The sequence below is a fragment of the Rhinopithecus roxellana genome, chromosome 1 (genome assembly GCF_007565055.1).
Source record: "Rhinopithecus roxellana isolate Shanxi Qingling chromosome 1, ASM756505v1, whole genome shotgun sequence".
In the NCBI taxonomy this organism is placed as follows: Eukaryota; Metazoa; Chordata; class Mammalia; order Primates; family Cercopithecidae; genus Rhinopithecus; species Rhinopithecus roxellana.
Window position 1 is genome coordinate 29,621,705 of NC_044549.1, and position 27,119 is coordinate 29,648,823.

The 27,119-nt window shown below is 39.9% G+C and overlaps 1 protein-coding gene across 2 annotated transcripts in view; it reads right to left on the reverse strand.

Moving 5' to 3' along the window:
* The window catches only part of GUCA1C (guanylate cyclase activator 1C), a 48,357-nt gene extending 21,238 nt beyond the window's left edge, over positions 1-27,119 (reverse strand). For both annotated transcript variants that reach the window (XM_010386599.1, XM_030939250.1), the window contains exon 1: positions 26,783-27,119. In XM_010386599.1, coding sequence (XP_010384901.1) covers positions 26,783-26,986 — 204 coding nt within the window. In that variant the 5' untranslated portion in view covers positions 26,987-27,119. The remainder of the gene's footprint in view (positions 1-26,782) is intronic.

The window sequence follows — 27,119 nt, forward strand, 5'->3', positions numbered from 1 at the left end:
TGATAATTGCTTTGTTTAAGGAGGCTAAAAATAGGACCCCAATCCCTTCTAGCTTGTAGGGTTTCTGCTGAGAAATCTGCTGTTAATCTGATAGGTTTTCCTTTGTAGGTTACCTGATGCTTTTGCCTCACAGCTCTTAAGATTCTATCATTTGTTTTGACTTTAGATAAGCTGATGACTATGTGCCTAGGCAATGATCTTTTTGCAATGAATTTCCCAGGTGATCTCTGAGCCTCTTGTATTTGGATATCTAAATCTCTAGCAAGGCTGAGGAAGTTTTACTTTACTATTCCCTCAAATATGTTTTCTAAACTTTTAGACTTCTATTCTTCCTCAGGAACCCAATTATTCTTAGGTTTGGACATTTAACATAGTCCCAAACTTCTTGGAGTTTCTTTTTTTTTTAATTTTTTTTTTTTTTTTTTTTTTTTGTCTTTGACAGATTGGGTTAATTCAAAAGCCTTGTCTTTGAGCTCTAAAGTTCTTTCTTCTGCTTATTTGATTCTATTGTTGAGACTTTCTAGTGTATTTTGCATTTCTCTAATTGGGTCCTTGATTTCCAGAAGTTGTGATTGTTTTTTATTTGTGCAATCTATTTCACTGAATAATTTTCCTTTTCCTTTCATATCCTATATCTTTAAGTTGGTCTTCACCTTCCTCTGGTGCTTCCTTGATTAGCTTAATAATTGACCTTTTGAATTCTATTTTGCAGTTCAGAGATTTTGTCTTATTTTGAATCCATTGCTGATGAGCTGGTATGATCTTGGAGTCTTGTTTTATCATACTATCAGAATTGTTTTTCTGGTTTCTTCTCATTTGAGTAGACTATATCCAAGGGAAGATCTGAGACTCAAGGGCTGCTGTTCAGAATTATTTTGTCCTGTGGGATGCTCCATTGATGTGGTATTCTCCCCCTTACCCTAGGAATGGAGCTTCCTGAGAGCCAAACTGTAGTGATTGTTTTTGCTCTTCTGGGTCCAGCCACCTAGTTGAGCTACTGGGCTCCAGGCTGGTACTGGGGAGTATCTGCAAAGAGTCTTGTTATCTGTCTTCAGGCCTTGCAGTCATGGATACCAGCACAGTTTTTCAGCATCTCAGGGAGCCTGCAGCAGTGATCTAGTTCCTTCAAAGGGTCTGTGGATTATCTCGGGTTTCCTGGTATGTACCTGTGGTAGTTCTTGGAGCAAAAGTCCATGATGTGAGTCTCCACACACTGCTCCATCCATCCGAGCAGGAGCTGCAAGCTAGTCCTGCCCCTCTCCACCCTCTTAATCCAGATTGTCTTCTTGTTGAGTTTTAGGAGTTCTTTTTGTATTCTAGATAATAGTCCTTCATCAGCTATGTTTTTTGCAAATATTTTCTCCCAGTTGGTGGCTTATCTTTTTATTCTCTGACAATGTCTGTTGCAGAGCAGAAGTTTTTAATTTTGATAAATTCCAGCTTATTATTTTTCATGAATTATGCCTTTAGCACTGTATCGAAAACATCATTACCAAACCCAAGGTCATCTAGATTTTCTCCTAAGTTATCTTTTAGGAGTTTTATAGTTTTACATTTTATATTTAGGTCTCTGATTCATTTTGAATAAATTTTTGTGAAAGGTGTAAGGTCTTTGTCTGGATGCTTTTCTTTGCACATGGATGTTTCATTGTTTCAGCACCATTTGTTGAAAAGACTGTCTTTTCTCCACTGTATTGCCTTTGTTTCTTTGTCAAGGATTAGTTGACTAGATATATGTCGGTCTATTTCTGGCCCTCTATTCCCTCATATTGATTGATGTATCTATTCTTTCAGAAATACCACACTGTCTCAATTACTATACTTTTACAGTAAGTCTTGAAGTCAGGTAATTTCAGTACCCCAAATTTGTTCTTCTCCTTCAATATTATATTGGCGATTCTGGGTCTTTTGCCTCTCCATATAAACATTAGAATCAATTTGTCAATATTTACAAAGTAACTTGCTAGGATTTTGATTTGAATTTCATTGAATCTACAGATCAATTTGTGAAGAAGTAACACCTTGACAACACTGAGTCTCCCTTTCCATGAATATAGAATCTCTCTCCTTGCTGGGTGCAGTGGCTTATGCCTGTAATCCCAGCATTTTGGGAGACTCAGGCGGGCGGATCACCTGAAGTCAGGAGTTCAAGACCAGCCTGGCTAACATGGTGAAGCCCCATCTCTACTAAAAATAGAAAAAATTAGCTGGGCGTGGTGGTGGGCACCTGTAATCCCAGCTACTTGGGAGGTTGAGGCAGGAGAATCACTTGAACCCGGGAGGCAGAGGTTGAGCCGAGATCATGCCATTGCACTCCAGCCTGGGCAACAGAAGCGAAACTCTGTCATCTCAAAAAAAAGAATCTCTCTCCTTTTATTTAGTTCTTTGATTTCTTTTATCAGAGTTTTGTAGTTTTCCTCATGTAGATTTTGTACATATTTTGTCAGATTTATACCTAAAAATTTCATTTGAGGGTGCCAATGTAAATGGTAATATGTTAACTCCACTTATTTATTGCTGGTATATAGGAAAGTGATGACTGATGACTTTTATATAAAAAAACTTTGTGTCTGAAACCTTGCTAAAATCTCTTATTAGTTCTAGGAGATTTTTTTTTTTTGTCAATTCTTTTGAGTTTTCCAAAGTTGAGTATCATGTTATTCGCAAAGACAGTTTTATTTTCTCCTTCCCAAACAGTTTAAATTTTATATCCTTTTCTTGACTTAATGCAGTAGCTAGGACTTCCAGGAAAATGTTGAAAATCAGTGATGAGAGGTGACATCCTTGCCTTGTTTCTGATCTTAGTGGGAAAGCTCTTAGTTTCTTACTAGTAAGTATAAGGCTTTACTGTCAGGTTTTTGTAGATACTCTTTATCATGTTGAGATTAACTACCTTTCAGAGAAAATGTTTACTTCTTATGCCAAAGAAACAAACATAAAATTCCTCACCACTGAACTTTTTCAATGTCTTTCTTCTTCTGAACTTCTTCAGATTTTGTCCTCTTCTGAAGACCGAGTACCAATTTTTAATAGAAGGAAAACATATCAAGCAGACAAATGTTATATTCCTTTTAAGAGGAACTGGTTGATATTTTTGGACTGCTAAATTGCAGGTTAGGATTGAAGTGCATAGTTTTAGGTATGAATCAAAATTAATGAGGCTCTTTTTCTATAAAGATTTTGTCCTATTCATCAATCTTGGAGACGATTATTTAAGGACTGCAAGTTTAGGTGGTGTGCCTTATCCTGTTTTTAATGGGTAAAACATTTTCAGTTGAAACAGAAACAATCTCTGTCACTCTTTAGAATCGTATGCTTCAAACCTGGCATACGTAAATGTTCAACTGTCTTAGGAAAGGTGGCCAGCTCTAGGGAGGCATGTGACTCATTCTTCGCTATTTTCCCATGTGAGTTCTGATGCCGACGGTGGCATATCCAGCACAAGAAAACATGCTGCGTCTTTTTGGAGTATTTGTGATGCCAGGATCTGTTTACAAAACCAGGATGTGACAAAAAGTAAACCACTGCTTCCCGGAAATAAAGAGATTTAGATTTATCAGTCTGTAAAGTGTTATGTGTTTGCCTGCATCTTAAGCTTTTGTGAATAGCTTCACGAAGTCTATAAAAAAAGCTACTGAGAAATAACCAGTAGTTCTGAATTGGTAAGCAAAGTCTATTTGGCTTTTTAAAGGTTTTTAAAAATAAGATTACCACAATATTTCAGACCTTGGAAGTTAATGTGGTAATCACTATAGCATTGTTTTCTAAATTTATTACACTTATTTTCTACACTGCGGATGTTTTACTTTTACAGTCAGCAAGTGATAAGAAAACATTTCAAAGTCATTTTACTGCATTTAGTATTCGATTTTTGTGTTTTACGGCTTAGACCTCTTTACCCCATCAGTAACTTTGATCTTCTTATAAGAGATAAGATTTCTTCTGACACATAGGAGTCTATTTCAATGGGTCTCCTAAAAGAAATTCGTTCAGACACATAACCTAACTGATTTTACCTTATTGCTGCTTGCCTTTCCTACTGCTCCCTGCCACTTCACTTTATTAATCCCCAGCACAGCTATGACTGAGACAAGCGAAATATGTTATTATAGGGTTGAAATTTGTTTAAGATGACAACGAGGTATCATATCTCCAGATTCGGCAGGACATGACCATTATTTTTCAGAAACAGGTCTGGAAGTGTGGATGAAATAAGCTGAATGGACAGTATCCAACCAGAGGTACATTGACTCCCAGGCCTTCCTCCGGGGTCTTTAGGGTTGACCAATCAATTCAGCAGTCTCCTGGACAGTTATTGTGTGAATTTACCAAAGAGTCACAGGAGTATCCTCCCTGGAAGCCTGGCTTATTATTAAGTTGATCCTCCAGAGTTTCCATAAAAGCCTTTTATTTGATGATGGTCTGTTTCACTTTACAAGTTCCACTTCAGTGACTGCATTTTTCAATGTCATCTGCATGATGAATGGCAAAAGGCTAAATAGAGCAATGTTGCCCTTAGAATATTTGGTATTTTATTTTTAGGCACAGTGCATGGGTGGTACTAATATCTTTCAGTTCAGGCTTTAAGAGCTCTGGGCAAGCCCTTATCATGAGATGCATATAAGTATTTTCACTGTGTGGTTTTTAAATGAACAACCTGGTTAATCAAACCTTTCTACTTAGACAAGGGCATCCTCTTTCAAAAACTTCTGTAAGCAAAACGTTTTCTGTTTTCATTTCAGTATTCTGTCATGCACTCAGGCAAATTAATCTTTACAATTTATGGCCAATTCTTCTGTTTCATTATCTTTCTGTTAAGATTTTGTAGAAATTTGCATTGGTGAAATGACTTTGGCAAATGTGATTTAATGGCTTGTGTTAGTGTTGGAGAGGGTTTAGGGTACATGCTTATTCTATGAATCGGGAGGAAAGAAATTATTGTTTTCAATTAGTCTATGGATTTCAAGGGCTAGAGAGGGGGATAATTATCACTGCGAAGGTGAGATGTCCCTGCAAATGTGACTAAGAAGGATGTAATACAGAAAGTCCAAAGGTGAACCAAAGGAACACTCTTTTTTTTTTTGAGATGGAGTCTCCTTCTCTCACCCAGGCTGGAGTGCAGTGGTGCCATCTTGGCTCACTGCAACCTCCACCTCCCGGGTTCACACCATTCTCCTGCCTCAGCCTCCCGAGTAGAGTAGCTGGGACTACAGGCACCCGGGTAATTTTTTGTAATTTTAGTAGAGATGGGGTTTCACCGTGTTAACCAGGATGGTCTTGATCTCCTGACCTCGTGATCTACCTGCCTCAGCCTCCCAAAGTGCTGGGATTACAGGCTGAGTCACTGTGCCTGGCTGGGAACACTCTTAAGCTCATGTTTCCATAGTTGAACTTCAGGAGTCCTCTGGCACACATAACTGTTTGGAGATGATGAATTTTTATTGGCCTGAGCCTGAGTGGGGTTCATAAATTCCTTTCATGAGAATCATATGGGGGATAATGAAACATGCAGATTCCTAGATCCCCCACCAAAAAACAAACAAACAAACAACAACAACAACAACAAAAACCCAGCATCAAAGCTCCTTGGAATATAGTCCAAGAGTCTGCATTTTAAAATGCTCCCCAGATAAGTCTTACATATTCTAAGATTGGAGAACCATGGACCTAAGCTTTTTTTCTAATCCACACCTTTCTCTGTAGGCAATTTTATCATCTAGCCATCTCTGCAAGTGGCTATTTATTTATTCCAATGTAAATTTATGTAACCTTATTAAAAGTAATTTGAAAAATTATGACCCATATGGCTCAGTCTCAAAACGATATATGCCACAAGAATAAAGTCCAGCAGCCTGGGCATGGTGGCTCACCCCTGTAATCTCAGCACTTTGGGAGGCTGAGGCAGGTGGATCACCTGAAGTTGGGAGTTCAAGACCAGCCTGACCAACATGGAGAAACCCCATCTCTACTAAAAAAACAAAATTAGCTGGGCATGGTGGCACGTGCCTGTAATCCCAACTACTTGGGAGGCTGAGGCAGGAGAAATCACTTGAACCCAGGAGGCAGAGGTTGCAGTGAGCCAAGATCGTGCCATTGCACTCCAGCCTGCACAACAAGAGTGAAACTCCATCTCAAAAAAAAAAAAAAAAAAAAGAATGAAGTCCAGTAATCAAAAATTAATTTCAAAATAATGGAAGGTCTTTGCTTGCACTTCTGGAATACATATGAGTTGCAAGAAATTTTAAGGATTTCTTCACAACACCCCCTTCCTCTCATCTGCTTCTCCACATATGTCATACTGCTCAATTTTCAATAATCTCCATTTCCTAATCTTTCACTGCCAGCCCTAGCCTGAGAACATTTTATCCTTTTACCTCACCAATTTTTCTTATAATTATACACCATAAAATTGTAAAGAATTTCTTTGGCAATGGTAGAATCCCCCTTTGAAACTGAGGAGGGGAAGAAATTAAGAGCTCACAAAGCCAGAACCCATTCTAGTGAGCCTCAGGAAAGGAGAGTTTGGGAGCATGCATATAAAATAATTTTAACCCCAACATGTTCACCGATGTATACATCCTGTTCTGGAGTGGATTCCAGGGAAAGTTGAATGGGGGGTTAGAGGAGGAGGTGCCAGGATATGAAAGCATAACAGCTTCTCAGGCCCCTAAGGGAGTTTGGCTCCATTATAAATTATGAATTGTTTCATAAGCGGGAGAGGAAAGAAAGAAAAACTATATGGAGACTTCAAACATAAGGTTTCTTCTGGTTTCTAAAATCTGTGGAAGGACAACATCACTAATCTTCAGAGAAATGCAATCAAAATCACAATGAGGTATCATCTCATACCAGTCAGAATGCCTATTATTAAAAAGTTAAAAACCAATAGAGGCTGGCAAGGCTGCAGAGCAGAACGAACATTTATAAACTGTTGGTGGGAATGTAAATTAGTTCAGCCACTGTGGAAAGCAGTTTGGAGATTTCGCAAATAACTTAAAACAGAGCTAGCATTTGACCTAGCAATCCCATTACTGGGTATACACCCAGAGGATTATCAATCATTCTACTATAAAGACACATGAACGCTCATGTTTATTGCAGCACTATTCACAATAGCAGAAACTTGGAACAAACCCAAATGCCCATCAGTGATAGACTGGATAAAGAAAACATTGTACATATACACCATGGAATACCATGCAGCCATTAAAAAGAATGAGTTCATATCCTTTGCAGGGACATGGATGAAGGTGGAAACCATCATTCTCAGCAAACTAACACAGGAACAGAAAAGCAAACACTGCATGCTCTCACTCATAACTGGGGTTTGAGCAATGAGAACACATGGACACAGGGAGGGGAACATCGCACACCTGTCAGGGGGTGGGGGGCAAGGGGAGGGAAAGCATTAGGACAAATATCTAATGTATGCAGAGCTTAAAACCTGGATGACAGGTTGATGGGTGCAGCCAACCATCATGGCACATGTATACCTAGGTAACAAACCTGCACATTCTGCACACGTATCCCAGAACTTAAAATATAATTTTTTAAAAGTCAAAGAACAATAGATGCTGGCAAGGCTGCAGAGAAGAAGGAATGTTTATAATACTGTGGGTGAGGATGTAAATGTGTTCAGCCACTGTGGAAAGCAGTTTGGAGGTTTCTCAAAGAACTTAAAACAGAGCTACTATTTGACCCAGCAATCCCGTTACTGGGTATATATCCAAAGGAAAACAAATCATTCTACCACAAAGACATACACACCTGTAAGTTCACCACAGCACTACTTACAATAGCAAAGACAAGGAATCAGCCTAGGTGCCCATCAACAGTGGATTGGATAAAGAAAATGTGGTGCATGTACACCATGGAATACATGTCTTTTGCAGCAACATGGATGAAGCTGGAGGGTATTACCTAAGGAAATTAACACAGGTACAGGAAACCAAATACCACATGTTCTCACTTATGTTCTCACTCTTAACTAGGAGCTAAATATTGGGCACACATGGACATAAACATGGCAACAATAGAAACTGGGGACTACTGGTTGGGGGAGGAGAGGAAGGGAGCAGGGGTTGAAATACTACCTATTGGGTACTATGTTCACTATCTGGATGATGGGATCAGTATACCCCCAAAATACCCAGATAACAAGCCTGTACTCCTGAATCTAAAATAAAAGTTGAAAAAAAAACCATGGAAAATATAAGCACATTTTTATATCTATAAAAAAAACATAAAGGCCGAGTGCAGGTGGCTCACACCTTTAATCCCAGCACTTTGGGAGGCCGAGGTGGGTGGATCACAAGGTCAGGAGATCGAGACCATCCTGGCTAACACAGTGAAACCCCGTCTCTACTAAAAATACAAAAAAAAAAAAAAAAAAAAAAAAAAATTAGCCAGGCGTGGTGGCATGCACCTGTAGTCCCAGCTACTAGGGAGGCTGAGGCAGGAGAAACGCTTGAACCCAGGAGGCAGAGGTTTCAGTGAGCCAAGATCATGCCACTGCACTCCAGCCTGGGTGGCAGAGCAAGACTCTGTCTCAAAAAAAAGAAAAAAGAAGTCAAAATAAGGAAATAATCAAAATAACGAAAACGAGAGCCTGTAGTGCTTCTGTCCAACAGAAAACCAGAAGTGGAATATATGGTCTTCAGGCAATGTCCATGAGCTCCCAGAAACCACAGGTGTTTTCAGGATACGATCAATTTGTAGGCAGGTAAAAAGTCAAGTTATAAGGCTTATATGAGGTAGGGTGTGGCGGCTCATGCTTGTAATACTACCACTTTGGGCAGCTAAGACAGGTGAATCACTTGAGCCCAGGAGTTTGAAACCAACATGCCTGGGCAACATGGTGAAGCCCCGTCTCTACAAAAAGTACAAAAATAAATCAGGCATAGTGGTGTGCACCTGTAGTCCCAGCTATTCGGGAGGTTGAAGTGAGAGGATCACCTGAGCCTGGGAGTTGAAGGTTGAGATGAGCCGTGATCGCAACACTGCACTCCAGCCTGGGTGACAGAGTGACACCCTGTCTCAAAAAAAAGGCTTATGTACATGTGAAAATATTATTTTTTTATTTATTGCTAAGTATAAAAGCTACCATTACATTTTAAAAAAGAAAAAAAAAAAAAGCCTATGTCCTGGGCACCGTGTGAGTCCCTTTCAATGCATTATTTCTAATTGTAACAGCAATTTTGCAGGTCATCTTATTATTCTTACTTTACAGAGAATAAAACTGATTTTCAGAAAAGTTAAATAAAGGAATTAAGGCCACAAAAATGAAGATGGGTGAATGCAGGATTTAAATCTAGTCAGCCATACTCTAAGGCCTTGGTTTTTTGTACCACCCACCGTTACCCTCAGAACTCATTACAATTGAATTCTCTTTCTAGGAGAGGCATCACAGACTTGAGTAGATGGGACACATTCAGTGCAGTGTGCTATTCTGGATTCCTCTGTGTGAGCTACTTGGCAGCAGATAGAATTGTATAAAGGAAGGAAATTCAGAGGTGTTTGGAGATGAAGATGCCGCACCTTGGAGCCGATGCTGTTTTCATACTAGCTCAAGGGAAGTCTGGTCTGGGTACAATAATCTGCTCAGCCTCATGGAGACTTTGAGCCCAGACAGCTCTTGGGGCCACTACTTCTAGGGCCCTCCCACATCTCACCTTCAGCGCCATCTGGTTCATTCTCTTTCTCCTCTTCTGCTTCCTGGTGTATTTCATGAACATTTCTTCTGTCCATTTTGGAATCCTTAGCCCTCTGACCCCTGCCCATAAGTTTAACCTCCAGCACCCCATAGACAGTAATCTCTTTCAGCCTACAGTGTTCCCAGGAAATGTTCCCAAATGCCCTTCCAAGGTCTGATGTGTTCACCCTCGTCCAGCCTCAACTGATCTTGTTGTTAATCTTCACCCACACTCTCAACTAGGAATCGACAGCTGGCTTTTGCTGTGCAGTCTGTCTTTGCTTTGATTCAGCGTCTCTCCACCCACCTGGATCCAGAGGCCCTCACAGCTGCATTATAGGCCTGACTAATTCCTCCATTCTCCCCACCCTGTGCAATCCCTGGGTGAAATTTCACTGCAGATACCATCTGATATGCCCAGTATGGTCCCACCATTGCTCCCTCTCTGTTCGCTTGAGTAACTCCAGAAACAGATACTAAAATGTTATCTTAGTGTATTTCAGAGACATCTACGTTGGGGTTTTTGTACCAATAATAGAGCTATGAATTTATAAATTGAGTAATGTCATTAAGGGAACTTGGGCTTCACTTCATTGCTTCAAATCATAGAATTTTAGCTCTAGAAACAGTCCTTTGTTTTTATATGGGAAACAGACTGAACTAGTAATAATAATCATAATAAAAGTTATCATGATGACAATTATAATTACTGGTGTTGATGTAATACTTGCTATCCATATAAGACCAGGCGTTGTGCTTTGCACACATGAGGCCTACACAGCGTTAACAAAGAGTTCTAATAGGGCCCTACACAGTGTTAACCAAGAACCATAGCATCTAGAGTTCTAGTCATATTAAGACTACAGAAGGGCCGGATGCGGTGGCTCACACCTGTAATCCCAGCACTTTGGGAGGCCGAGGCGGGTGGATCACAAGGTCAGGAGTTCAAGACCAGCCTGACCAAGATGGTGAAACCCCGTCTCTACTAAAAATACAAAAATTAGCTGGGCGTGGTGGCTGGCACCTGTAATTCCAGCTACTCGTGAGGCTGAGGCAGAGAATTGCTTGAACCCAGGAGGCAGGAGTTGCAGTGAGCCGAGATAGCGCCATTGCACTCCGGTAGAGCAAGACTCTGTCTTAAAAAAAAAAAAAAAAAAAAAAAAAAAAAAAAAAAAACAGAAACAGAAATTACTGTTATTACAGCAACTAGGGATAAACCTATTTATTCTATGTACCCTCTAATTTAGGAAAACAATCCAGCTCCAACAAAAATTCACCGAACTATAGATTTAGGTCAAAACTGATTCCTCACATAGCATTAACTTTCAGTTATTTTTCATAGTATCACTATCTGTGAAAAATTCATGAATTTTCACACCCCCATAACCTGAAGACATTTGCATGCTTTCTTTAACATATGACACTTTTCAATGACATTTTACCAGCTGTGGTGAGTTGGTAGCAACATATGAATCGAAATGTCTGGCTGAAAACGGTTACTCGGATGATCAGAAGTAAAGAAACCCAGATGGCTAGCATAAGCACACTACACAATTGATCAATAATTGTCAGTGGTATTTAATTTACATTTTAGGAACTTTAAAAATAGGCAATATAAGGTCCTGTCATGTTAAATATATGTTAATACCTTTTGTGAATTTTAAAAATCCATAAGGGAAATGTTGTGTACAGGATTTATGACCTAGCCTATTTTCACCCACAGATACTACTAATATTAACAGCAAAGACAGTCTCTATGAAACATAGAACTGCTGGAATGTCCTGATGAGAGGCTTGCCTCTGTGAGATCAGAAATACACTGCTGGCTTGGTAATTGGTTACATAATATGATCTTTATGAAGATCTGAGATCACTCTTGTTTTTGACTTGACCATGACTGTAATAATGCAAGGGGTTCTGAGACAAATGACTTCTCATAATATTTACCAAACGAGCTCCTGATTATTAATAGGTTTTCTGGGTATCAGAAAGCCCTAACCATCAGCCCCCAGAATGCAGCCAGCTTAGCAGGTCCACTGTGAATCAGAAGTCATCTCATGTGGGTTTGAAGAAGGAAGACAATTGTCCAAGTTTGACCACTTCTGAATGCTATAGTTAATCACTGCAGACCTAGGACTATAGTCACAGTATCCTTTTGCAATGAACTTCCTCAGGTAGGCATTATGGGCTTCCTCTTGTAAGCATCTGTCTTCCTAAACCGATAGTGCAACAGATAAAATCAAACCCAGCTTTACCCTTACTCAATCAGCCTGTCTCCTACGAGTGTTTTCTTTCCCTTGTAAGAGCCTGGATCCTTGCTCATTAATGAATAGAAGAGGTGAGTTGAGAATGTAGAAAATGGCAGAATTCAATGGTGGGATGGATATAACTATTAATGTATTACTTGCTTCAAGGCTTTTTTTTTTTTTTTTTTTTTAGACAGAGTCTTGCTCTGTCACCCAGGTGGGAGTGCAGTGACATGATCTCACTGCAACCTCTGCCTCCCGGGTTCAAGAGATTCTCCTGCCTCAGTCACCTGAGTCACTGGGATTATAGACGCCCACCACCATGCCCGGCTCATTTTTGTATTTTTAGTAGAGACAGGGTTTCACCATGTTGGCCAGGTTGATCTCAAACTCCTGACCTCAGGTGATGCACCAGCCTCAGCCTCCCAAAGTGCTGGGATTACAGGTGTGAGCCACTGCGTCCGGCCAAGGCTGATTTTTTTCTTTAACCAGGACTGTAACTAAAAGTCAGAAGAACTGCTTCTGAATTAGTAGTTTTGGACTTAGAATCCCCTTCCTTTATGTACCCATGGCACACATATAGACAGCCCCTTAGTTTTCTGCCACTTAGACTGCAGTGTTTCTTGGATAGCAGTGATCCTCATATGTGGCTACACATCGCAATCATCGGGCAGCTTAAAAAACAAAACATTGTTTTGATTTAGTTGTTCTGAGTTAGAAACACAGTCACTGGTATTTTTAATAATGTCTCTAGGTGCTTCTCATATATGGCCAGAATTAAGAACCATGATTTCAATAGATTTTGTTAAAATACATGAATTACAACAGCTTACATTTAAATGTATGTCAGCAGGTAAAGTTGATGTCTTTAACAGGTAAAATTCTGTGAGAAACTTAGCCAAAATGTTGTGTTTGATAGTATATATGAAAATTCTTTGTAAATTATGAAGTGCCGAGCAAATATGACGTATTTTATTATCACAACAAATGCTTCCTGAGAGCTTCCATGCCAGTAGCTCTGAACCCTTGCTCTTAACCCTTAAGAGATTGCAACTTAATGATTTACAATGTAATATAAGATCATTTGTTTCCAGTAAATGTATCTTACGAATATCAACAGTTAATTGTGGTCACTTTGTAGGCCAGGACACCCAGTACAGTGTTACAGGGTTGCAGGGTAGCCACGGGTTAATGAACAGCAGTGATTATGACACAAGTTAAAAGGCATGTTGCCTGCTCCAATTTTTAAGGGCTCCTACACAAAGAAGCCAGGGAGCAGATAACCAAAGGTCACTTCTGAATTTCAAGTAGACCTGGGGCTCCCAAGCATGAGTCCTGGGTTATAGTAAGATGACAGTCAAAATACTAAGATGATTCTCATTTAATGAATTTCATTCCATGATTGGCAGCCATTGCAAGGGGCAAATGTTGCCCAGAACAGCACGAATAAATGTCCAAAGCATTAAGAAAAATTAAAAACAAGAAATGGCAGGAAAGCAACTCCCGCAACTGTAGAAACACCTTTCGTTTGGAAATACAATACAAGCTTGATAAGAAGTACTGTTAAATCTGCCCTGTTATCAAATCTGTGGGGGCTCAGGTCAGAGTTATCTGCATTTTACAGATAAACATTCTGTTCATTTGTGGACTAGATTGCACATTTTTTCAAAGTTCTTTCAACTGCATTATTTCACATGAGCTCAATGATAATGCAGGCAGCATAGGTCTTGTTGTCCCAGTTTTGGAAATGAACGATTTGAGACACAGAGAGGTTAATGGTTTTGTCCAAGATTACATACCCTATGTAAGGGTCAGAGCAGGGACAGGAGGCCAGACATTCTGATTCTTCCCAAGGTGCTGCCTCCACCTTCCTGTTGTTGGGCTGTGATTTATATCATAAAGAGATTCCCTAAGGGGCTCATCGAAAAAAAAAAAAAAAAACAGCAAGGACTTCTGCTACATTAAAGCTAGGATGTGGTTTATGAACAGATTTGTAGGTAAACCTTCATCACATCCACTGTGATAATCATTATTCAAATCCCACAGCCCCGCTGCTTCTCATTCCTCTTCCCGTCCAGGATAGACCTCTGCCCTGTTTCTAAGAATTCACTCATCATCCCCTCACGCCTGATGCCCAGCGTTTGGCTGAAGCTGCTAACTGAAAATAACAACCCAAGGATTTTCTGGGTGTTTTGTTTTATTCTGGAGTTTACATGGACCTAGTGCTGATAACTGTTCTTCTGGCTGAAACTGGCACTCCATTGGTGGTTTGAGTTCCAAACCCATACATTTGGAGAAACCGTTTTACCTCCCTCTGTAAGATCTTTGGAGTCCCAAAAGAGGCAAAGACTTCTGACAAGTCTTTTAGACCCCTGTTTTCCTCCTCCATTTCATTCCCCTGCCACCACAAATCAGACTTCTATTAGTCCAATTTGCCCTTTGGAAATGGGCTCATCCCTGCCTTCCTGCATCTGACAAGTGAGTATTCTTAGAGGAGTTTGGGCCTAGTTTAAGGGTCAGTAATGACACTCTATTTGGATAAAACCCAGATGCCTAGGTGTGGTCCTGAGGGCCATTTACCTTCACACCTATTACAGCAACCAGAATATGGACCAGAAGCTAGAGGTATCATCAAAGACTGACTTTCTGCTCTGAGACTCTCCAGGCATCTCCGTGCTCTGAGTGCCTCATTTCTCAGCTAGGATGTAAGTGTAGTCCTGACTACTGTCTGGTTACCCACATGGAGCAAAAGTTCTAGATGAGACACCTAGAGTCTGTGGCCAGTTATGCTCTAGCCGTAACCCTCTGCCTCAACTAGGCCACCACATGCCGTCTCCCTCTTCCCTCCTATTCTAATTAGAGCTGTTTTCTTCATTGCAATTCTCAACTCCTTTGTTAAAGGTAGAATAACACACCAATTCAAGAGTGCAGTCAGCATTCTAATCCTGAGGTGTAGTTTCTGGCAAGTTACTTAACTCCTCTGTGCCTCAGGTTCCTCATGTGTAAACACAGGTGAGAAAAATGATGTCTACTCTATAATATTGTTGTAAGGATTCTATGAGATAATAAACATAAAATGCATAAAAGAGTGACTGGCACAGAAGTGTTGAGTGTTAGCCTTTATTAGTAATAATTACAGTTTTTCACTTCTTCCAAGATCCCCAAATGCCTCAACTTCTCCAGAAAGCCTTTCCTAACTAAGTCCATCACCCAACCTCTGCTACATCTTCTGATCCCAGCAAATGAGGCTTGGATCACACAGTCAGTCCTGCTTATACTATCTTGTTTTATTCTTTGGTTATATAATCTCGATATAACTTATTTCCTCAACTAGGTTATAAATTCTTTGAGGGAACAGAAAATCATGTTTTCTACCTATTTACACACCCCTAGCCCCACACAACCCTAATATTGGAATGTAATTTTTCTATTCTTATCTGCCCTGCTGGGATGGGATTGAAGAATTTCCCTAGGGGACCCTTGACCACATTACCAGGTTTAAAAGCAGCCCTCAACACCATGGGCCCATTTGGAACCTTGAAACCACAGGGTTAGTACAATGTTTTTCCCCCTCTCAAGCTTTGATTCTTTATTTACTTCTTTTTATTTTTTGAGGATGTGCCTATCTTCCCCACTAGATTGTAGAGTCAATTTAGGACAGAGACCAATTCTTATCCATCTTTGTGGCATCCTTCCCTCCTCCATGCCTCCAAGTGCTTAGTAAATATTTGCAAGTGCACTGAGATAATAACACAGAATGTTAACTATGTGAGTTTGCTCCTGGTAATCCCTCCTGTCATCCAGCTCTCCCCACATTCATAAAGACATTCATTGCCTAAGAGATAGGTCACTGTAGCAAAGAGCAAGCAGGAATCAAGAGTTCATTCTTAGCTCTCAAGTTTCAATGGTTGAAGCCATTCAGGATTCAGAGCATAGAGTTTATGCCATAAACAAAAGATTTAGAAGAATGTATAATTAGAGCCAGTTTTTCTAGTTTCTCCAGTCTACTCCCAAACTACATAAAGATTCCATAGGCTGGGAGGGTGTGGAATAAAGGAAGGAAGAGAGAGTTGCCAGATATTGAGGGGGAGGGAGGCACTGATATGTGAGAGCCAAGAATGGTTGGATGACAGATAATAGAAACACCACGTTTGGCAGTTGTAAGAGCAGAAGCACCTGGGATTCACCTCCTGGGTAGAGATACACTAAGTTCCCCTTCACCTAGCACAGATGGGGAGAAAAGGCTGTAGGTGTATTTGGCCAGAGAAGCCTGACCCAGACTAAGAGGCCTTGGAATATAAAGTAGCTGAGAGATTCTGACTTAGGAGGCACAGCTGTGAAGAAACAACAGCCCTCTGCATGAATCAGGAGATACAGAGGGGGACCATCTCCACAAATAATGGGGTAGACAGATTCTCCCCCAGCACCTTGAGGTTTGGATGCACATTTAGGGTTTACATGCAATCCTGGAGAGTGGCGGGAGAGCCCTCCTTCGTAAAGGAGGACTCATAAATTTAGTAGAAAACTAAAGTAACATTTCTTGAATGCCTGAGTATGGAAGCTGAAATTCTTAGCAGATACACAAATAAGAAATGCATTTTAGTCTTTTATCCCTTGCCCCCTTCTCACTTTTCCCCACGAGTCCCCAAAGTCCATTGTATGATTCTTATGTCTTTGCGTCCTCATAGCTTAGCTCCCACATATTACTGAGAACATACAATGTTTAGTTTTCCATTCCTGAGTTACTTCACTCGGAATAATAGTCTCCAATCTCATCCAGGTCACGCCACCTGTACCCCAATAACTTATGGAAAAAAATGTTAATTAAATAAATATAATGATAAACCAAATTTAAAATAAGCATATAAATTCTGTGGACAAAACAAGAAATCCAAATAAAAAATAAACATGTAAAGAAAATAAATATATTTTAAACTTCTTCTTGAGATAATTACTCCAATTAAGCACTAACTTACAGTTTGGAAGATATGGTGGCCTCCTTTGGAATACATATGGGGGAAAAGGAGGGAAAGAGAGGAATGGAAAGGAAAGAAGTGCATATGTAACACTGAAGCTACTTCAGTTGTTTCCTGCAGGGTAAACACACCTGGTAGGAATAATTTCAGAGAAACCTGAGGATACCCGTCTGGCAGATGCACCTGAATGTATTCTGAGCTAGAGAATTGAGAGTGACCAACCTGGAGATTTGTTTCTTGTCTATGAGGAATATCTAAGCCCCTCTCCCGTCCTGTGGAACATGGGTCACAGGTGATTGAGGCCAGGAGTTTTAGGTTAAATGAAGGTTGCCAGGTGGAGGTCATTAAGGGGAGGTGATTGAGGCCAGGAGTTTTAGGGTAAATGAAGGTTGCCAGGTGGAGGTCATTAGGGGAGGTGATTGAGGCCAGGAGTTTTAGGTTAAATGAAGGTTGCCAGGTGGAGGTCATTAAGGGGAGGCGATTGAAGCCAGGAGTTTTAGGTTAAATGAAGGTTGCCAGGTGGAGGTCATTAAGGGGAGGCTCTTAACTGAAAACATTATAGCAACTGCATGCTGTTGGTAAGCGACTGGTTTTCCTAACCAGCCTGCCACCACTGGGCCATGCAGTTATGTTGTCCAGCCCCTGCCACCGGGCTCTCTCTCTTGTATATAAGACCCTAATGAAACCCCATGTCTCATTTGCTGGCTCTGGGCGGCTTGTTTGGCCTCTTTAACCTGGTGCCTTCCTTATGAAGGTTAATAGGGATTCAGCATATCTCCCTAGCATTTTATTTAATCATTCAGTAAATATGTTTTCTGTCTCCTGTATGCCATCATGCTATAATAGGTGCCCGTTCTGGGGAAATGTGGGATTTGAGGGGGTCTATAATCCTCTTATTCTTCATATTTCTGTACTGTTGTTTCATGAGGATGAATTGATGCACCACTTGCCCTTAAAAAGAGAAAGGAGACTTGGAGAGGAGTAAACGGAGGGTGAGAAAGAAGGCAGCACACCTAAAGTGCAGAGTGCAGGATGAGTGGCAGGGCCAGGCACTCCTTCATCCTCAGCCTCTGCATGGATGTAGCAGAGCAGAAGCAAGTTCCACTTTGTGCACTCCCTAGGAGGAGAGCCAGAGTGCAGGTGCATTCCCAGAACAGCAAGTGCTTTCCCGAGAAATGGGTGCTTGGTATCAATCTCCAGGTGAAGACTATGGATGCTTAGGTGAGAAAAGTGCAGCCCCTGCCCCACTTTCACTGCCTATAAGGAACCAATGGCCAGCAACAAAAATCTAGTTTCTGTTGTATCTGTGCTGGCCTGCACCTGGCCCTCAAAGGCTCACCAGGCTGTCAACGTGTTTTGCGTTGGCAGTGGTGGTTGCTGTGGCTGGTCTTTGGAGCCCACCTAACTTCAAGTCCCATCATCTCACCTGGTTTAGGTGTAACACTAACAACAGAGCCACATAGTTTCATTTTGGACTCATCATGGAGACTTTATGTTTTGACACGTTTGCACCAGTCTAGGACATCGGCTTTCAAGTCAGTAGAATTCTCATAATGGAATGGACGATTCCCAGTTATAGAAACTAAGGAACTTGTGTTGCCAAGTCTTCCCCAGAGACAGATCTTAATTTTGAGAGGAGCAGTTTCCATCACTGACCTCACCTACTAAGATTTGCTGTCTTCTGTGCTATCTTTAAATTTTTAAAGAATCCTGTTTTTAAGCATGTACATAGAACATGTACATATTTAAAATTAAATACAACTAAAAGGCTTATAATTTAAAACACTGAACTTGTGGGGTTTTTCCTAGTCTTTACTCAATGTTTGTAATTAAGATGCTTATTCTTATATCTTGATTTATTAATTTTAGACATTGGCTTCCTGTTATACTAAAAGAGAAGTATTTAATTTTATGACCCTCATATAACCCAATGATGTGCTGGAGCGTATTTCATCTGCCAGTGTGAGCTGATTGTTAAATTGTATAAGCCAAGTATTAAACAGTCATTAGCTTGAAAATTGGCCACCGCGCGAGTATTCACTCTATGGAAATCAGCAAATGTCACCAGAGTTACCTGCCCTTGAACCCTCTGAGCTAATGAAGCATTCACCAGCACACTATTGTTCTCCCACCAGATTCCCTTAATTGTAGTTAATCTAAAAGTCAGAGTTTCATTTTAATGATTGTGGTAATTTGTTTTTTGAAACAGGGTCTCTATCACCCAGGCTACAGTGCAGTGGTGCAATCAGTGCTCACCACAGCCTCAGCCCCTCTGGACTCAAGCGATCCTCCCACCTCAGCCTCCTGAGTATCTGGGACTATAGGTGTTAGCCACTGTGCCCAGCTACATTTTATTGTATTTTTTTAGAGACAAGGTTGTGCTATGTTGGCCATGCTGGTCTCGAACTCCTGCACTCAAGCCTTCTTGGCCTTTCAAGAGTGTTGGGATTACAGGCGTGAGCCACCGTGCCCAGCCTATGGTACATTTTGTTCTCTGCATAGCTGTAGCATACCAAAATTATTGACTTCCTTGTTTTACATGGAGTTAGTAATTGCCTCATTGTAATCAGCCTGACATCACCTGAACCTAGCAGACAATTCACTAAAGACAACCAATAATTATGTGCCTGTGAAGTATTCTTGCCAAACAAACCTGAATCTATTTAAGTTTCTACAGCTAAATACCAGTTTATAGATAATATGAAGAACCAAAAGCAAGTTAGATGACACAAGAGGACAATCAGATACATTTAGAATGTGGGATATTCTACAGAACCAATGACTCACTTTCCCTAACAAATCATTGGCATGAAAAGGGAGGAGATGATTAGAGAATTATTGCAGAAAAAAAAATGAAGACTTGAAAGTCATAACCACAATTGCAACATGAGCACCTTGTTTGGATCCTAGCTCAAATCAAGAATCTAAAAAAAAAAAAAAATGTATGCTTGAAACAATCAGGAAAATTTATCCATAGACTGGGTAGTAGATGATACTGGCAATTATTAGTTAATAATAATGTGTATTTCAAAATCACTGAGAGAGTAGATTTTAAGTGTTCTCACCACAAAGAAATGATAAGTATGTGAGACGATGGATATTTTAATTAGCTTGAGTTAATCATTTCACAATGTATTAACTACTAATAGCCTGCTATTGCTTGGAAGCCTTACCTATAACAAAAACAGTTGACTAAGTAGTTTCTATGTTGTATGTACTGTATAATGTATTCTTACAATAAAGCTAGAGAAAATAAAATGTTATGAAGGAAGAGAAAATACATTTACTATTCTTTAAGTAGAAGTGGAACATGATAAAGGTTTTCATCCTCATCAGGATAGCCTCACGTTTGAGTAGGCTGAGGAGGAGGAAGAGGAAGGGTTGGTTTTGCCGTCTCAGGGGTGACAGAGAAGGAAGAAAATCTGTAAGTGGACCCTCACAGTTCAAACCTGTGTTCTTCAAGGGTCAACTGTATATCATACTATAGCATTGTACCCCATAAATATATACCATTATTATTTGTCAATTTAAAGTTTAAGATAGAATAACTGTTATTTTTAGGTATGCTAATGGCATAGTACTTATGTTTTAAACATGTCCTTATTGGTATAGATGAATAATAAATATTTTTAGGACAGATTACATAACGTTGGAATATTTTTCTTTTTAAAAAAACAGAAAACATGTAGGAGGACAAATGAAACAAAAATGGCAAAATTTTTATAATTGCTAAAGCTGAGTGATGGGTCTATGAGAGCTATTCTACTTTTGTATGTGGAAAATTTTCATAATAAATATGTTTAAGGTATTTCATTTTAAATTTTGGTAGTTTTTCTTGTACTTAGCCTTGTTATTTTTAGTCAAATACAGCATCAGATTTGTTAAATATCTATTAACAATTTAATATTGCTTTTGAAATCCGCAAACATAGTAGCTGATTCATCAATGTCATTTTTTAAGGTCTTCCTCCCAGGGTCCCCCTTTTTCCTTCTCAATTGGGGTTAGCAGCTGAATGGGTTTTCGGCATATAGCTGTTGATCTGGACTTGCCTGTTCTATGATCCTGAGACTGCCCTTACCTGATTTCCTATGTTGGATTCCTCTTTCCCTGTTTGTTGATATATGTCCTCTGATATGGTTTGGCTCTGTGTCCCCACCCAAATCTCATGTTGAATTGTAATCTTCAATTACAATGTTGGGGGAGGGAGCTGGTGGGAGGTGATTGGATCATGGGGCACTTTTCCCCTTGCTGTTCTCGCAATAGTGAGTGAGTTCTCACGAGATCTGGTTGTTTAAAAGTGTGTAGCACTTTCCCCTCCACCCTCTCTCTCCTGCCACCATGTAAAGACGTGCTTCACCCTTCTATCATGATTGTAAGTTTCCTGAGGCCTCCCCAGCCATGTCTCCTGTGCAGCTTGCAGAACTGTAAGCCAATTAAACCTCTTTTCTTTATAAATTACCCACTCTCAGTTCCTTATAGCAGTGAGAACAGACAAACCCTCATTTTTGATGGAGCACCTACTCCAGAGCTTCCTTAAAAAAAAGTAAGTGTGAAATAAATTTTCTAGTCTTTGCATGTCTTTATTCTCTCTTCGTGTTTGATTTGGCTCGGTAATTTCCTCTGAGAATTTTGGAAGGTTTTTTTTCCCACTTTTAGCTTCTGGTGTTGGTGTTAAGAAGCTCAATGCTATTTTGGTTTCTATTTCTGTTTTCTTTCCTTTCTTGAAGACTTTAGGATTTTCTCTTTACCCTTCTTATAAAATTTCTCAGAACATGCTGTATGTTGACGTCTTTCTGCACATTATGCTGGGCCTTGTGAAACTTGTGTCTAATAGATCTGGGAAATTTTTCTGGTTTTTCCCTTTTTTTTTTTTTATTGTTTCCTGAGACAGAGTCTCACTCTGTCACCCAGGCTGGAGTACAAGGGTGCAATCTCAACTCACTGCAACCTCCACCTCCCAGGTTCAAGCAATTCTCCTGCCTCACCCACTCAAGCAGCTGGGATTACAGGTGCACCCCACCACAGCCAGCTAATTTTTGTGTTTTTAATAAGAGATGGGGTTTTATGTTGGCCAGGCTGGTCTCGAACTCCTGACCTCAGTGATTTGCCTGCCTCGACCTCCTAAAGTGCTGGGATTACAGGCATGAGCCACTGCAGTGGCCATTTTTTCTGATTTCTTTTGTCATAATCTTCTATTTTCTCTGGCCTCTTTTTCTGAGAGTCTTATTAATAGGATAGTAGACCTATTCAACTCAATTTAAGGATTTTACTTGGAGAAATGCATGTGTGGAAGGAAATAGGGAGGGAGTCTGTAACAGCTGAGCCAGCTGTCAGACCATGATGTTAATCTGATCCAGGTGAAGAAGAGAGGGAGGGAAGGTTGGTAGAAGTGTCCTAAGCATTCCTGCAACCCAAGGTCCAGCAAAGCTGCCAGGGAATCCCTGAGCCAAAGCCTATAGACAGAGGACTCTCCTGTCTGTTAGGAATAACCCAGCCTTAGTATTTTTGTTGCACTCAATCATTGGCAGTAGTCTAAGCCCAGGCAGCATGGACTCAGGGCAAGCACAATTTGAATTGTAAAGACCCAAAGGTCTGAGGTGCCAAGGCCATGGCCATTACTATAAAATAGGTTCCATTACCATTGTGATGGTTGAATGTGTTCATCTATTCAGTGCACCTAGAACAGTGTCAGGCACATCATAACCACTCAAAAAGTGGGTTTTCCAGCTTTATTAAGGAATAGTTGACAAATAAAAATTATATATATTTATGGTACACAATGTTATTTTTATATGTGTATACAATGTGAAATCATTAAATTAAGCTAATTACCATATCCATCATCTTATCACATACTTATCTTTTTTGTGGTGAGAATATCTAAGATTTTCTTAGCAATTTTCAAGTATGAAATATTTTATTAACTGTAGTCACCATGCTGTACAAGATGCCCAGAACTTACTCATCCTGCATAACTAGAAGTTTCTACCCTTTGACAAACATCTCCCTATTACTCCTCTGCCCCATCAACCTCAGTCCTTGGCAACAGCCATTCTACTCTTTGCTTCTATGAGCTTGACTTTCTTAGGCTCCACGTATCAGTGAGGTTGATTACGCCTTACTTCTCTTTCTGTGTCTGGCTTATTTCACCAAGCATAATGTCCTCCAGGTTCATCTATATTGTGGAAATGACAAGATTTCCTTGTTTTTTAAGGCTGAATAGTATTCCATTGCATATACACAGCACAGTTTCTTAATCCATCCATTTGCTGATGGATAATACTTGGGTTGATTCCAAATTTTGCCGGTTGTGAATAGTGCTGCAACAAACATGGGAGTGCAGATAACCTTCCAACATATTGATTTCATTTCCTTTAGATAGATACCCAGAAGTGAGATTTCTGGTTCATATGGTAGTTCTATTTTTAATTTTGTGAGGAACCTGCATACTGTTTTCCATAATAGCTGTACTAGTTTACATTCCCACCAACAGTGTGTAAGCTCTCTTTTCCCCACATCCTTGAACTCAGAAAGTGTTATTGTTATTGAATGCCAAGGAGAAACCCACCATGCTGTGTGATTAGCTAAAAAATATTATTATAAATTTTATGCTCTAAATCTCAGAATGTATTTACTTTTATTTTAAGCACTATCCTAATAGGGTTGCTTAGCTTAAATACAATCTAAAGCCAGGTTAGAAACGGCACATTAAAAATCAAAAGCTCATTAATATTATAATAAGAAAGCTGTGAAATGTGAGTTTGACAGCAGGAGAAAAGACAGAACAACAAGAAAAAGCAAACAATGATAAAAGCACAAATTTTCAGGGTTTTTAACATTAGGAAACAGCTCCAGAAACTTCAATGGGAATGGGTGTCCCATGGTATTACACAGAACATAACAACTGCTGTTCATAATAATGACCCTGATATATCAAGAAAGTGCTTTACCAGCACTTTGAGGAGGTAGAAAAGTATGACATGCATTTTAAAATAATTTCCATCTATAGCACATAAAAGAAAAAGAAAAATATTGCATGATCTCATTTACATGTGGAATCTAAAAAAAATCAAATAGAGTGGTTATGAGGAGTGGGGTAGGAGAAGAGGAAATGGGGAGATGTAGGTCAGAGGATAAAAGTAGCAGATATGTAGGAGGAACAAGTCTGGAGATTCATTACACACCACGAGGACTACAGTAACAAAATTGTACTTATGTGCAACTCATGCTAAATGAGTAGATTTTACTGCTCTTGCCACAAAGATCCCCCCCCCAAAAAATGGGTAACTATGTGAGATGATGGATATGTTAATTTGCTTCAGTACAGTAACATTTTTTCCTATCCATATGTATCCTATAACATGTTGTATACCTTAGACATACACAATAAAATTCATTTTAAAAATAAAATTTAAAAAATAAAGTCGAACTTATAAAAACACAAAGCAAAAAAGAAAACTGCAGAGAAGTTGCATAGAAATAGTAAATCTTTGGGGATTCTGGACAGATGCTAGTTTTATCAATTCATCTAATATACGACTTTTTCTGTGCATAATTGCACATCATTTCTTAATATCACTTGATAATGAACAATCCTTACTCTTGTCATTTTACCACCTGATTTTATGTTGAGATCCCCCACACCTTTTGCGGCGTTTGTCACTACTCCTTAGGCTCACTTCCTTCCTAAGCAAACATAAAATGTCTTTGATGAATAGCAGCAGAACTTCCAAGCCATCTAAATTAAGCTCCCGGGATGGGTCAGGCCATTCCTGTGGTGGACACTGAGAGGGCTCTCACACTGAGGACACACACACCTGTCTGGACATTGCCCCTGCTTCCTTGCCAGTTTGCTTCATCTGGCAGCAGATCCTTGCTTCCACCCAGCACTCCTTTCCGCATGTTTCTGTTCTTGCATGTGAACCACTGACATGTACAATGTTCACAAATACTGGGCTAGCAACCAAACTGCTAGGATGGGATATGACATCAACGCCTTTGGAGAATAACTGTAAAACTCGATGATAGCTCATTTTCTAACCTCTCAGGAGTACTCGGAGCCTAAGAAGCTGCTGTCTAGAGCAACAGACTTTCATCTTGATATTGGGCTGCTTACAGCAGCCATACAAAGAGTGAAGCACAGAGAATGACAGAGAGAAAGAAAGAGACAAGTGAGATTGAGAGCTGAGAGACACATACACAGGCAGAGGCAAATAAAGACAACATGGCAGCATGCTTATAGTATCTGGAACACATTTCAGGATTAATAACAAAAGCGGAATCTGCCACATTTTCCCACTGATTTGTCAGTTCCTTGAAGATTGCCTTTTGCTTGCATTGACACTAAGTAAAATTTATGAGGAGGAAAGCACTGTCATGCTAAATAGGCAGTGCTTAACTATGTTTGGTAACAAAGCACAAAAGATCATAACATAATGTCCTAAAGAAATCTGTTCCTGACATTGCTACAGGATTAAAATAGCTGTTAATTGGCCGGGCGCGGTGGCTCAAGCCTGTAATCCCAGCGCTTTGGGAGGCCGAGACAGGCGGATCACGAGGTCCCAGCGCTTTGGGAGGCCGAGACAGGCGGATCACGAGGTCAGGAGATCGAGACCATCCTGGCTAACACGGTGAAACCCCGTCTCTACAAAAAAAATACAAAAAACTAGCCGGGCGAGGTGGCGGGCACCTGTGGCCCCAGCTACTCGGGAGGCTGAGGCAGGAGAATGGCGTAAACCCGGGAGGCGGAGCTTGCAGTGAGCTGAGATCCAGCCACTGCACTCCAGCCTGGGCGACAGAGCGAGACTCCGTCTCAAAAAAAAAAAAAAAAAAAAAAAAAAAGCTGTTAATTTCCACAGGTTTAATTTTCCCAAGTTCCTGCCTGTTATCTCCTTTTAAGTCACCTGATTCTTGGTTTAAAGGACTGTGCTAAATTCTAAACATCCTATCAAATAACCAGTTTTTTAAAAATTTTATTGAGTTTACTTCTTCTTCTTTCTCTTCTATTATCAGTTGGATGGCCTTCTAAAGTCATTTCTTTTCTATTAGCATTTTCTCTGTTCCTTTTTATTCTAATCAACATCTACACATTTTGAAATATACAAATCCACAGTAAAATAACCAAAATAAACAAGTAAAAGCAGGCAGAACCTGAGCCTGATATTTCAGGTTGTTGCTTTTTTGTCTCTCTCTCTTTTTTTTTTTTTTTTCAATTTCATATCTTCTTTTCTCTGTTTTTTCAAGAAATGAAATTAAATGCACTACAGCTCCTCAGAAATGAGTAAATTCAAGACAATAGTTGAGTAACAATCTTTAGAAACAAAAATTTGTCTGAATTTAAAACTGTTAAGTTTCCATTTTCCCCAAACTAAATTGGTCAACTATGGGGAAAAAAGTAATATGAAGCATTCTAACTTTTGATTTGAGTACAGACAACATGTTGGCTAATTTGTATTGATTATATCTGCCAATCTAGATGCAATCACTTTTAAAAGCAGAGTCCTGTAATTTCTATAAAATGTCACCAATGCATTAAATACTTCGAAAACAGTCTTTGTAAATCAATCTGTACTTATTAGATTTATTTAAATGATAGCATTAGAGTTCCATGCCGAGATTTAATTTGGTTTAAAAATAACTCCCTACATGCAGAACACTTCCTAGGGTGGGAGAGGCTAGTTCCCAATTATTTTCATGCCTTCAGTACTAAAAGTGTTTAATGACTCACTTACCTGCAAGCTGTGAGTTGTCTGAAGACCTCTCTATTCAGTGGGATGCACACATTTTACTTAAGGCTATTTTATAGGGAAAAAAGGAAAGAGTGCAGAACCATAGCATTTTCCAATGAAATGAAAAGTAAAAAACCTTACCTGGTTCGTGTCAAAGGTATTATAAACTTGATCAATATGTTTATTGGCCTTCTGATTCAGACCTTGCAGACCCAAAAGTGTCTTAAATTCATGTAGTGTTTGCAGGCCGGATGGATATTCCGTCATAAATGTTCTGTACCACACATGGGTCGCTTGTGTAGGAACTGCTCTCTGATCACCAGCTATAGATTTTCCATTCCCCATCTTGACTCACAGTCTACAGCTTTTCCTCAGGTTGTTTTCACGTAAGTTTTCGCGGGATTTAGTCCCTTACTCCTCACTAAAACTGAAGGCTAACATATGCCCTGAGAAAGCTACTCTAAACCTCTTACAGCAA